Genomic DNA, 14,684 nt, shown 5'->3' on the forward strand with positions numbered 1-14,684 from the left:
GGAGGAAACGCCGCTGCATGGTAAATGGAGTCCTGAATCCCAGGCACAATCCAAAACGGGAAATTGTGCATCGAAGATTGCTGCCAAGCTACACGCTCACCGGAAGATGGAGTTTCTGCATTCATCAAACGAAATTTATGTACAATGTGCATACAAACCTCGCACGCCTCTCGGATCGACGCCTGAGCCGGATTGGGAGGATGCAATACCGAGCGAGAAGAAGCAGGAAACAGGCAACAACAAAAAAAACGGAACGACATTCACAAACAAAGCTCGGAACCGCAAAACCGTGCGGTACGGGAAACTCGTTTGAATAAAACATTTAAAGTTATTGTTATAGTTTATAGCAAACCCGACGGAACGGGCTGGCTCGTGGGGAATCCTCCTGGCGCTGCAACAAGCAGCCGTATGCATTTGATCGTTTTGTAACGCCGTATCTCAGCGGAGCGTTTTTACCGCCAAAGATGGCTGGTACTTTATGGTCATGTTCGGAGTTTGGTAGAGCTGGAAAAGTTTGAAGGAAACCCGAACGGGTAGAGCTTCTGCCAGACAGTCAATCTTAAACCACATCCAAATACATCCAATAAGAAATTAGAGGCTTCAAATTGACTTCCTCTCCAGTTTAAAATATAACAACTCACCACAAGTTTGAATAAACCCTTTGAAACGCAACTACAATCGGCGATCATCCGACACCGTCATTAAAAGCTCGATTGCTTCAAGCGTTGCTTAAACAGCTTACATTGCCTTAAAAAAACACCGTATTGTTTGCAAGCTTCATGTAACTTTTAATAGCCTACTGTGCTCCCATTTTGTGTGCTTTCACGAGCTCGTCGGTGATTCATTCCACTGACGAGGCAGATTTATTACATAAAATCGTTAATGAATTCAATTGCTTATCGTCCATCCATCCATCCATCCATTTCCGGGTGTCTCGTGTGGGTGGTGTTGAAGCTTTCCCGAGGATCCTCCACTCACCGCCACGCCAACGCGCCCGTGTGAGGGAAGATCATTTATTTTGGTCTCCTACCGAAACAAAGCACCCGTATGTTTCGGTGCAAAAGCAACATCCTACCGATGGGATGCATCCTGCAGTTTCGGACGCATTCACAATCGTCTAGCAGCACCGAGCATCAAGTTAAAGCAAGCACCGTCGCTTGGCAAAATTAGATAAGGTGTACACCATACGGGCTAGATAAACTGGGGCCAGCAACCAAAAGGATAAACGAAATGTTGCCAAACCCGACGACCTAGTGCTTGCCGGCCGGGAACGTCGGATGCACATGTGGCGCTGGAACCATCGTCGCTAACGAACCATCACACCCGACCATCATCAGCACCATCATCGCCATCATCATCATCACCGTCGTCGTCGTCATTGCTCCAAACCCAATGGGCTCGATGTCGGACGATGAGAGCTCTAAACGGCAAACGTCTAACGCTCGGCGCGCTTCACGTCGTACGTAACGCCACACTCGTAACGTGACGGAAAAGCCAGCACATGTCGGTACCACCCGTCCGTTTTCACTCCCTCCTCCCCCACACATGGAAAAAGCCCGCACAAAATGTGGGACAGATCCGAAAAGAGCGCAGGAGAGAGATATTTTATTGCAAATATATTTATGTTATTTGATTTTGATATGAATATGTTAGCACTTTATGCAGATGTAATAAAACATTCGGTGCTGGTTGCTGGTTGCGCTTCCTTGAGCGTGTGCGCCCGCGGACGCTTCCTCGACGAATGGCAGATTGGAAATGGCACCGTCCGTACGTTCGCATCCGTCCACAACATCCACGGGTGTCGTGGGTTTGGGGCAGAACGAAACGGGGGCAAATAAATTTTGTCCAAACACCTCTCAAACCCTCGGTGACCTTTCCCGCGAGGCGCAAACCCTGTAAATGGAGAGCGAGCCCTGTACTTACCGGCAGGGACCGGTAGGGACCACATGCTTAAAAGTGTAAAAGCTCCACCGGCGAGTCGGACGAGTCAACGAATGGCCGAATCTCCCGGTGGCACATCCGGACACATGATAATGGCACACTCGGTTCGTCCACCAGCGGTCACCTTGGATACGATCGGACAGGGCCAACGGGACGAAGGGTTGGTTTTTTGGCACCCACTCCCACTCACCCAAAAAGCCACCCCAAGAGGAAATCGAAATTTAGCCAACCCTTGCACAACCCTCCGGTGGTGGTGACGGTTGCATTTTCAGCTTCTCAACAACACGACCAACAGCAGCGGTATTGGCACAGGGGTGCAGGTGCAAAACAGCCCAGTTCCACGTGATTTAGTTTCACCTCAGCGCCTCCTCTCGTTCGAGACCACCACCGACGCATATTAGACGGCGAGTTACAAATCAAAGGCTCGTTTACGTCCGGGCATGGGTGATATAAAATAAATAAAACCAACCCGTCGGGATCACCATCACACCCCTCGGGAGAAAGTTTTAGCAACAGATGAAACTAATTTGTATGACCATTCGTGATGGAACGCACCGAGAGCGTACCGTGTCTCCCTCGGGGTCCGGGAAATGGATGGCGAACTATCTGCCACAAATGTGCAAACAAACTTTTCGGTACGGTGTTCATAAAACATTCAGCGCGTGTGCGATCTGATGCAGGAGCTTTTTGCTTACCGTGAAAGAGAGAGAGAATGTACTGGTAAAAGCTGATGCAATGATTTAAAATGCACAATGCACGAGAGTGGTGCATTCCGCGCTTCCGGCGTAAAAGACACCACGAAACGAGGGGATTTTCCGAAACTTCGTCTCCCTCGGTGCTGTGCTAAATTTCCGCCCCAAAGCGGGTGCGCTGCAGCAACGCAAACACCACACGGTTACGATATATTGTCATAACCCTTCACCCGTGGGCGCAAGGGCAAAAATCAATCCATCGTTCGGGCACGCGTTCTTTCGAGCGAACAAAAATCCCATTATCAAATCGTGTCACCAACCATGCGCTGCGAGGGTGGTTTTGGTTTGCGAACATTGGCGATAATTGAAAATAAAACCAGAAACGCACACACACACATACATCATTTCGTCGGGGAGGTTTTGAAGGGTATAAAGAAAAAAATATTAAGCCCATCAAAACGAGCGAACAAAAAACACCCGACATCTCGTAATTATGTGCTCTCACCCACGTGGAGCAGAAAAATCAATCAAAGTAGGCTCGCGCGAGGACGGAAAAGAGAGACCCACAAAAAAGAAGAAGATGAAACGACCTCCCCCCCCCCTTCCACCGGGTCATAAAACCGACCGGACGGCCAGAAAATGGGAAAGCGACCCAATCAAAGGGCAACCGAAACCGAACGGAACCGAACGGAACGCGGCCACGTTGCCACGCGTCAGAATCGAAAGCCATCCATTTGCATGGCAAAAGCTAATAAAAATGATTTAATGGTTCTAATTTTGTGGGGAAAGCTTTTACTTCGCGCTTCATCACCGGCCCGGTTTGTTTGCCGTTTGCGGGTTCACCGTCGGGCCTTTCGTCGTGTTTGATGTGTGTTTTCGCTTGACATTTTGCACGCGCCAACCGAGAATGGGAGGCACACAAGCAACGACCGAAAAGGGCGACCGAAGAAAAGAAAACGCGACACGGCGCGGCTACTGGCTTCATTTCGCACGCGAATGGCGCGGAAATGGGAAAAGGATTTTATGCTCTGCAGCCGTCATTATCCCGCGTGTGGCGTGGCGGTAACACGGCCCAGCATTGCATTTAGCACCTTTGTCTACGAGCTGTTTGTCACTCTACCCCCGGTCGTGGATGGGTTTATTTTTCATTTTCAAATGACCCACCGTCGGTCGCAATAAAACGGCGAGCCCAACACTGAACTGCCGCCGTTGCCGGTTCGAAGGGCTTAGCAAATGGAGACGTAAAAAGCGTGAGGAACACGAGCGAACACGCGCCGCGGAGTAGGTCAAATAAAACCCGAACAACCCGGATCGTTGTAAGCGAGGCCACCCTTGTGCGGATCGATCGAGCAAATTGCGGGACGGGTTTAGGACGAGGTCACATAATTTGTGGGCCCGTTTTATGCACGCCCGCCCATCATGGTGCGGGCAAACGATAAACGACCACCAACGGGACCCGTGGTGGACCGGCGTCGAGATGCCAAAGCCCACCCGTTGGGAGACCCGACCCTCACAGGACGGCCGGTTTTCCCGGTAGCTGGAGATTGATTAGCCTGTCCCGGCTCGTTGTTCAACCCACCGGACGAAACTGATGCTGGTGTTGGGACGATGGCTGCTACGGCCACGTATGCGTCACGTGGGTCACACGGTTCTAAATCCCAAGCCACGGTCGGTACACGACGCACGACGCAGCGTGTGATTTTTATCACTTTTCCCAACCCACAGCAGCTACAGGGAGCTGTCCCGAGGAGTGTCCCCCGTTGGCTCGCAGGACACGCCGATAACAAGGCCATAAATTTCTTAATTTTCATTTATCAAAATAAACTCCCACCAGGTGGCCTCGTGCCCACCGTCGTCGGTGGTAAACGAAATTACCTTAACGAGGCCTTTTCCTCCGTGCTCGAAGGGACGTGCTCGGTCGACCTAAATAGATGCGGAATTGCACCGCATGGAATAAAAGTTAATTTTCATTCATTTCCAATGACAAGCGAAATGCGCGGGTGTGCGGATCCTTTCCGCTCTGAAAAAGTAACCGAAAGCACACGATATTGTCCCGCACTCGGCCTCGGTAAACCAAAATTATGGCCGCCCGGTGGACGGCCTGTGGTTCAAAATTTAAGATCCACCAGCCTCATTTGGAATTCAATTTCGCTCGACCACGGAATCAATCACGAACTAAGAGCACCGTCGGTACGCCGTAACGAGCCCACAGGAAAACCACGCGCACGAGGACGCACGGGCGCAAATATTTTCCATCCATCAAATGCCACCCGTGCGTGCCCATTCGTCGACTGATGGTTCGGGCGTGTTTGTGATGGGCTTCCTTTTCGCAGCACCTCGGCTGGGAAAGAGAAAGTGAAGCGAAATGTTGCACGTTGCCTTACCTGGACGCGAGTGACACGGCGTGAGGATTTTTGACAGATTGATGCGCACTTTTTCTTACCTCTCGAGCCACCCAGTAGTGACAGTTCGCTGCGTCGTTCGTCGCCGGCCACCTTTGATTGGGTTGACATTTATGCCGAGGAGCACCATGCGCAAGGACCTCCGCACAGTCACACAGTCACGATGTTTTGGTGCTGCAGCTGAAACAGCGTACCGGGAGAAGGTAAAACGCGCGCACGCCCTCCCAAAAATCCCATTCGGAAAAGTAATAAAGAACAATTGCGTCACATTCGGTTGATTTATAGATTCGGTTTCGGTGGGTTTTCGTGGTCCCGTGCCCGGTAAAGGATTGCGACCGAAGGAACATCCCCCCGAAAACCGGCATGTAACGAATCCTAACAGCATCGCCATAAAGCATACACCTCCGCGATCGAATCTCGGTGAATCGACGGCGAAATTTACGTGCCCACGGGGTGAAACCGACCGGCTCGTTAGTGGTGTTCCTGGGAAGCGAATTGTGCTTGCGCATTGCGCCTTGCCAATAAACCGTCAACGTTAAGCGACGGCTAGGTGGTTGCTTTGATGAATGGGCTGCTCGGCTCTTTAAAATGGTTTATTTCACCGCTTTTCTTTACTCACCCCATCGTAATCCCTAGCATGGCTTGCTTGGACGCGAACACGCTGTAATAAAACGGGAGAGAAAAATAAATGGGCGGATGAAAGCGATTGGGTTGCCCGGCTCTCAGTTAGAGTATTGAATTATTTGTGAAAATTTTATAATCATGCCTAACCACCAGCCACTACATCTCGGAACCGAATCGAGTAGTGCATAAAGTGCGCTCACCCAACGGTCCATGGAAAAACCTGCCATCCAACGAAGCCCAACTAAGGGCTCTTTCATTAGAGGCTTGTGCTCGTGGCGTTGCGGTTTAAATGAAATTCACAGAATTCTACTCCCATTAGGCGCGACATGAAAGCATCGCTCTGAAGTGCCATATGTAACCGGTGCACGGCTCGCACGGTTCGCTTTTCCGCCGGCAGGACGGCGCGATTACTTTATGCACCCATTACGGGTAAAATATTTATTCATCTCTCAATCCTATTCGAACAAAAATGGTCGAGTTGATGAACAATCCGCCACTTGGCCGCCTCTTGCACCGCGCGGTGCCTTCCTGCCTTTGTGTAGGTGGGAAATGCAAAAACGCCACCGGCCCCGGGGTCCTGAGATGGAAAATATAGCGTGCTTTTTGCGTATTTCGTGCCTTCAATGCTCCAACAAGCTAGCTCATCCACACGGTTGGGGCCATTCGAGCAGCACCGATCAATAGATTGCTCGTGGAATTAAATGTACGTTGTTCGAAATGAATGAATTGTTGGCCACAGCTCGCAGTTATTTTTTTCTTTCTCCTTCCTTCTTTTACATTCCCAACCCCTGTACAGTGCTGCCCACCAAACAATGGGACGGGTCGGACGTATCGGCGATCTTTAATTTATTTAAAACTGCACACCGTCCGAAGCACTCGCGGGATTTACAACACCCCCATTCGTGCTGTAAAGTAAAGCGAAACTCAATGTAATATAAAATGGGAATGGGAGAGACTGCATCATTTCCAGCCAGCCAGTGCTGCTCGATTTCCGCCCAGTTTCCATCAGATCAGAAAGCCCGGACGGCCGATAAAAACCCGTAGCTGGAAGTATACTAAATTCATTATAATAGTGTCGTTGTGTTGCAGAATAGATGGTTGCTTTGGGCACCGGGTTTTTTGTCTCCCACCGCCAACTAGCGCGAAGGGCTTCGGATTCTTCACAACTGCACAATTCCCGCCACAAATACGAAACCAATCAATGGCTACACATTATGTACCGCTGCTGACACGAGAATCAATATTTACTGTGAATTAATGGCGTCCCATTCGCTCGCTCTCTCTCACTCTCTCTCGGTTTGGTTCTCTTTTCAGATAAACCCATCTGCCGGCCGGATCAGAAGAAAATCTACGGAGTCGCGCGGAACGAAGCGGCCGAGATCCTGTGCCAGGTTGACGCCTATCCCCCACCGGAGTCGTTCAAGTGGTCCTTCAACAACACCGCCGAAACGATCGATATGCCGCAGAGTGGATACCGCGTCCACGCCGAGCAGGCTTCGTCACTGACCTACACCCCGGTGAAGGTATGCCTTTTGCTGTGGTGAAGCTGGGCTAATACAAACACACACACACACACATACACAACCACGGATCTAGGGTTTCATCGCAACCGACCTTGGCCCACGGTCCTTTCGTGACCGGTGTTCAGCCGAACCGGAATCCTTTCGCTCACGCGCCCGAACCGCTACCGATAGGTGTGGCTAAATATTTGCGTCCTGAAGCCCTACGCGAGACGAAACTACCTGCCGGGTTTGGAGCTCCTCGGAGGCATATTTTCACACTGCACGTGCCGACGTTGCCGAGGGTGCTGCCCGAAGAGGAGCGAAATTTGATGTGCATAAATAATCGACCAAAGCGGGGAAATGTTGTCATTTTCCATCGGCTCCTGCTGCTGCCGCCCGGTACGGATTTGGAAAGCTAACCACTTCAGGTGGAGAGCCTGCAGCCTGCCAACGGGACTGAATAGGGGCGAAAACATCTACCGTCCAGTCTCCGGATCGATAGTGCGACCTGTCAGCAGCAGCAGCAGCAGCAGCAGCAGGACATTCCTCTCTCATCGGAGTGGAAACATGTGCAAAATGCTGTCCACTTTTAATTAAATATTTAAATGATCTGACCTATAAAAATGGCAGTAGCCAGTGCGCCGGTGTGTGTAGCGGCCGTTCCAATGTCACATTATGCCACGTTTTGCCCGTGCCGTAGTTTGAGGGTGAGTTTGTTTGTGAGGCGAGCTGTTTTTTCGGGTCAGCATTACACCCGTTTGCGAAGGTGGCAACGGTGCTTCTGAGCCCCGATTTTAGGCCACCATCCGGAAGCAGCCCGAACTGGAACGCGCACACCAGGCGCGGGTGCCAAAGTGTGTTGTATTTTTCATTCCTTTTTTTTTCAACCTTTACTCAGAAGGAAGCCCCCGTAAAGCCAAACTGCGGGAAAGCCCGAGCCGAAAAGGTGATAGTCTCGCTCGTGCCTGGTTGCAACCCCCATTCTCCGTTTTGTTTTTCAACCCCATCGCTGCGGCTCCATCAACGGTGGTATTTATTTGGAAGCCTTTTTCCGAAAAACCACCCCATCGCTCGGCCAACCAGGCTCGGCAACCAGACTCGGTGCTGAGAATCGCGTGAGGTTTCCCCGGAGGAAAAACCCGGAGGTGCCGGGAGCCTGAGAAGGGAGAGGAGAGAAAATATACTTTATTTTTCATCACTTTTAAAAGCATTTTACCATTAAAGGCAAATTTGTTGCATGTTGCCATGGGGAAGCGTCCGGTGGGAAGCGTCGTTGTTTTCCCTGCGATGAAAACACGCTTCGGACCAAAACGAACCGGAAGCAGTGGCCACGAGGGGTATAGGTTTCGATCGGCGAAAGTGCCGCTCGGAAAAGCCTTCGCGTTCGCCTTACTTGCTGACGGTTATAATTTTTCATAAACACCACCCATTATTAACATACTATTAGCATAATCCATACGATCACACGATGTATGTGCCACACCAGGTGGAAAATGCAGGAAGCAGAAAGCAGCCACGCAGCAGTAGGGACAAAGAGAGAGAGAGAGAGTGAGAGAGTGAGAGAACGAGAGAGCAGCTATAAGTGATAGCAACGGAGGTCGTCGTTCATTCATGGAAATGAAAACGGTTCCCTGCTGGTTGGCGAGCGGCAGAATGTGGCGATATTCGCGACCGGATGCACATGAATGCACTCCACGGAACGACCGTGCACCCTTACGGTCCGTTCGTTCGCTGGCCCGTGCCGGAAGGGCACCAAATGGGAAATGACGAAAGTGTATCATTACGCTCGCTTACCGAAAGGCGGTTTTCCCCTGGCGGGATAAGGCAGGAGTGCAGCCAAGCCAGGGCCACCGAGCGAGCATGACGTATTGATGGTCCAATTTCGCGCCAACCCATCCAACCGAGCGCACATATTGGGGTGGAAAAAAGGCGTATAAAATATGAGCAAGATGAAATTATTACCATTGTGGCTGTGGCCAGTGGAATGCTACGCGGGTTGCATACAGTACGGGCGCCAAACGAGCGCGTGGATGAAGCCATATTCGCTTAAACGGCTGCACCTTCGTAGTGCCAATTTCGATCGTGAAGTGTAGGGAAGCCTTTTGAAACTGTTTTTTAAATAATGCAGCAACACCGCCACCACCATCATCATCATCATCATCATTATTATCATGAGAAGCCTCCAGGAGGCATGTAATTTAAAACGAATTAAGTGTGCACTGATGGCTTCGGCGACGTATGCCGCTTAGCTCGCGTACGCGCTGAAGAACGCGCAAACGTGAAATTTAAGTTCAAATTATTTTACAGTTACGCTACACAGCACGATTATGGTAAGGGGGAAAAACTCGAATCCAATCAAGATCCAAATGGTTTTCTGTAGAAGGTATTACTGCATAATGACCTGGTCATTGGTAAGGAATATTTTGAGGAGGTTTGATTCAGATTTCAATCACTACTTTTTTCACGCGTGTTGTGTTTCTATAGAATAAATCATAAACCTGCTTTTAGGTCACTATCCTATTATAGTCGCTCGTCTACATACGTTAAACAAAGATGATCGATGGAGCGGAACACAATCAAGTAGAATGTCAGTGTAACACAATTCAATACAAAAAACAAACTCTCTTTGTGACACTTTAATTGATCTAAAAACATGTCCCAAAAACCTCATTGTCGCTTTGATGATAAAATCTACCGACAAAAAAAAACAATACGAGTTGAATGTGGCATGTTGAAAAAGTTCCTAAACAAATAGACGCCATCGCGACCGGAGCTCAAGACCAAAACACTACATGCTATCTCACGTTCTCTCTGTTCATATCACCTTCTCTCTCTTCTTCTTCTTCTTCTTATACTTCCCGAACTTCGGATCTTCTACGCTATCGATATTAATTACTCTTTCAAAATGTCTAAAAGCAGCTTGCTCCGGACACGCAACAAGCTCGTAAGCGGATTGTTTTCCATCGCTAAGGGAGTACCCCAAGCACTCAAGTACCTCCTCGATCAATCATAATTTGGCCACCATTATTCGGTTTCCTCCGGTATCCTTGAACCTTCCTCGTCCCACCGAAATCCCATCGATGAAGGTGATTGAAAACCAGCACCACGGTTCGTTGGCTTCAAAACGTTTTGTGCCAAAGGTCAAGGCATGGCTTAGCCATGTATCGTGCAGTAGCCAGCAGCTTACATCATCAAACTACACCTAGTAAAATATGACAGGGACCTTCTGAAGAGCTGCTCAGCACACTGCTCCGTGCGGTGCTTCATACTGCATTGCACCGTTGAAGCAAAATACTCTCGCAGATGCTGAAGTCGCTTTAAATCCCGGCACCCAGCACCGGTGCCGGCGCGCAACCTTAAGCATTATAAAGTGCTGTTTGCATGTCAGATTTATCACGGCTCGGACAAACAACACGTCAGCTCCACGGCCACCGCCGACGGAGAAATGTCCTGTCAGAGTTGTCAGCGTCGGAGGCCACCACCAGACCACCATCGTTCGCCCGTCCGATCATTTAGCAAAACAAATCATTCGTCGTCTGTCGGTCGACGACCGTCCGTCGGTGTTGGCGCGTTCAATCCCAACCCTGCGTTCGCTTTTAGAGCCCTGTTCGCTTCTCGACTCCTAACCTACGGACCTAGCACCGTGCAACGCCGACAAAATATGAGTTTATAATTTCTGCCGGCACGTTGATTAATTATTGTTTATGAAAATAAATGCCCGACTAAATCACATTCCGGACGCCCACCGGTACCGGAGGGCTCCTTCCGAGTGCTTTGCGTGGGAAAATTTATTAATCAACCCAGACATTCGACAGGCGGAGACTGTGTTCTTTCCCGCCTTCGGCCTTCACCCACCACAATGACGTTGGCTGTAATTGAAAAATAATTTTCATTTGCTTTGCAAGCCAGATTTTTGTACTGCTCGTACCGTTGAGTTGATTTAACTTCTTTTTACTTTTTTTTTGCTCTCCCACTCATTGGCCGTTTGTTCGCGCTGCTGTTGTTGTTCGCCCACCCTCGCAACGGACAACGGTGGGACGATTCAACGACCCTATCAACCGGCCGCAATCCGTTGTGCCGGTGCGGTTTGGGTTTTGTTTGATTTACGTCATAGGCTCGGAGCCGACCGGTGCCAGTACCGGTACCGGAGAAAAATGCTGTGCTGAATTCAATTATCGTGCTCATAAATCACGTGTACACCCGAACCTCCCCCCAATCCAGCGCCCAGCATGCACCGGCCAGCGGTGTGTAAAGCGAAGGGAACGGTGCGAAATTAAAACGAGATCAGTGCGGCGGAAAAGAAATCGACAGCCTGGATGGTTGATGGAGGCGCCTGGTGGCGCATTGCATGAAACTGGCTGCGGTGGCTTGCCGGCGATTAATAGGCCCTTCGATACGATCTCGCCGTTGGCGCCGCTTTGCGTACTCGCTTAATGCAATTAAGCCGGTTATTTATTATCATCCTGATCGAAATGCATCCATCCCGGTGCGTTTCGCGGAACACAGCGCTGAACGCGTTCGTTTGTTTGCTCGACCCGGCACAGCTCGAGTGCGGTTATTTTGAATTATTCCAATTAAATCTATTATGTGGTTCGGCTGAAAATTGGATTATGTTACAACATAATTCAGTTACGATGCTTCAACTGCGGGTGGTGGGCATTCGGTAAAACGCACGCAATTCCCAATCCCCACAAACGCTTACACCCTGCACTACACGGCACGTCGAACAACCGCATCAGAACGATCGGAGTACATCAGCGTTTTCTGTGAGTTGTAGCGCATCTACTGCTGGATGCACCACGAACATCGGTTGATGAAAATAATTATCCTACTCGGTCCGGGGCAGGACACTCGGTTGAACGATGGACAACAAAACTACCCGACTCGAATAAATCATCACCGCGTGTCCCACGATGAACCGAGGGCCAATTTTCCACAGGCCACCGGTGCTCATGTTGCTGCTATTAGCGTTGCATCAAACCAAACTAATAGGTTTACCAAAGTAATCCTGTTTCACCCGAAACGCAGCTGGGCCAACTAGGGCTGGCGTTACTTTGCTATATTATTATACGGTGCGTTCAATTTTTTGTTTCGTATCTCTCCCTTTTCTCTCTCTCTCTCTCTGACTGAGGTGGCTTTTGGTGTGTTTACTCCACTCCATAATGCACCTGAGTTTGGGCAACTGACCTCTCTGCAAACCGATGCACCATCACGCACCACGAAACGAAACCGTTACGTAAAGCTCGCTGAATAAACTCTCGACTCGGGGCACAGCTTCCACGCCTCGAGGCCACCACTATGAACTGCGTTGTGTGTGCAATTTTGTTTGATCAGCTTGCAACGCTGAATTCCCGTGAACACCGTGTTTACTGAACTCTCAGTACCCCAGAAGCTCGGGTGAAAGCCACCACACGGGAGCACAACCACCGACGGTCCTAAAATTCCGTACCTAAAACACAAATATTTTCCCTGGTCAACCGGTCACCCTGGTGCGCTAGTGTGCGTCGGCCAGTGAACCGTGTGCCGTCGTCGTGAGATCGTGAGACAATGCATGGTGAACCGGGATCGCAGGTCAGCCACTATACAGAAGGTAAACATTCCCGACATGCCAGGACTCCCGTCAGCGATTGAGATAGGAGCAACTTTTCCATCGGTTGCACAGATTACACCGGGCACACTCTCTGGCCACCATGCATAGCAAGTAGGCCGTGTAAACACGCTTCTCAGCAAATCGAACCCTAGCGTCCCCGTTGCCTTGCCGGTGGCAATTAAGCGCCAAGTAGAAGAACAATCACAACGATGCGTTCCTGGGAAATGCGGGAAAAGCTCTTCAACGGCAGCGACTCCAGTGGAACGCACGCCACTACCGTATTAAGCAGTCAGCATAATGAAAACGAACATAAATCACATATTTATTATTTCATTTCCATCACCACTGCTCACCATTTCCGCTTTCATTTTTCGCAGGAGCTCGACTACGGTACGATCATGTGCTGGGCGGACAACGTGGTCGGTCAGCAGAAGGAACCGTGCGTGTTTCATCTGATTGCAGCCGGGAAACCCGAGATGCCGTACAACTGCTCCCTCGTCAACCAGACATCGGAATCGCTCGAGGTGGACTGCGCCGAAGGTAATTATTTCACCATCATTTGTTTAGCTCATCAGAGGACCCGCGCAGGGTGACATCATGAGCCGTGTTACCGTCCGTTTTCACAGCCGGCATAATGGATTAACTCGAGATGGGGGACTGGTGAACGTCCCGGTATGGCAATTCATCGATGGAAAGCCATCCGGATTTCCCGCACACTGTGCCCGTCGATGTTGGCGCTCGGTTGGTGGGCTTTGATGTTGGAGTACTGCCATTTCCGGGCACGTTTTCATTTCCCGTTAACAGAGCATCAATCAGAGGGAATCGATGATGATGATGATGATGCGCGATGGCAATGGGGATGTTTTACATTGATTCATTTAGCCAATGCATACCATCGCAAAAGGACATCCATCAATACGATGGGCAATCACACGTGGTCTGCTCGTGCGCACACAATGGCGTTGCGCAGTTATTGTAACGCAATTATCCGCAACAAAATCGCAGCTCCATCGTCACTTGCAACGGCCGAGTTATGGCACTCGTCAGGAGCGATTAATTTGCTAATGCTTGATAATCTAATGGCACGCCATTATGCCGTGCGCGGGAACGTACCCGAGAAGGAAATAAATAAGCTTTCTACTTATTCCCACGCTTCTCCGTTCCGGCTTGTAAATCCTGCCATCTGAGGCACGAACTCTAACAGACGATTCCTGCCAGAACGCCCGGGACGCTTTCCCATCCATTAACGTGCCCCGTGTGTGTGTGTGTGTGACTGTTTCCTATTTTAGGGCTTGCTCAGAACGTACGGTTAATTTGGCGTTGTTTCGTTCCCTCGAGGAGAAGCGAAAACGGCCTCAAGCGAACCCCGAATCGGTGTCGGCCTAGTCGGTGGTGGCCTTATCAAGCGCCAGTCTCCCGCGGGAACCGTTCCGTTCCACTCGCCAGTGGCACAACGGCCAAAGGCCACCCAAAAGCCCCCAAGGTCATGAGGGAAATTAACTTCAATCAATACTGGCTCCATCACACCACAGACCATTAACCCTGGATTGGACTGGACTGGACTGGTCTGGGGGTAGGTTTCACCAAGCGGACTTTGTCGACTTGACTGACCGGAGGTCACCCTCGTACACACACAGCCTCATGCTGAAGGTGCGACATGCACGCGATCCGCAAACCAAAAGCCGACCCCTTTCACCGACGCGTGGCCTTCTAAAAAGGGCCAGGCGTGCCGTGCCTGCGGTGGGTTGTTATTCCAGGAGACTTTCGGACACAGGCACACGGGCACCAAAATGACCAATCGGCGCACTGGTGCTGGAGTGCCACGCTGGGCCAAGGGAGTCCGAATCTGCCGCGTGCCGATTACGGTTCGATTTACGTACGAGCCCAGCAAACCCGCGCAACGGCACGCGAGGCCGAGAAGGAAGAAGGCCCG

General features: G+C 50.4%; 1 protein-coding gene across 1 annotated transcript in view; it reads left to right on the plus strand.

Moving 5' to 3' along the window:
* The window catches only part of LOC128721627 (hemicentin-1), a 145,843-nt gene that overhangs the window by 105,480 nt on the left and 25,679 nt on the right, over positions 1 to 14,684 (plus strand). The window contains exons 11-12 of the mRNA XM_053815398.1: positions 6,974 to 7,182; positions 13,129 to 13,291. Coding sequence (XP_053671373.1) covers positions 6,974 to 7,182; positions 13,129 to 13,291 — 372 coding nt within the window. The remainder of the gene's footprint in view (positions 1 to 6,973; positions 7,183 to 13,128; positions 13,292 to 14,684) is intronic.

The sequence above is a fragment of the Anopheles nili genome, chromosome 2 (assembly GCF_943737925.1).
Source record: "Anopheles nili chromosome 2, idAnoNiliSN_F5_01, whole genome shotgun sequence".
NCBI lineage: Eukaryota > Metazoa > Arthropoda > Insecta > Diptera > Culicidae > Anopheles > Anopheles nili.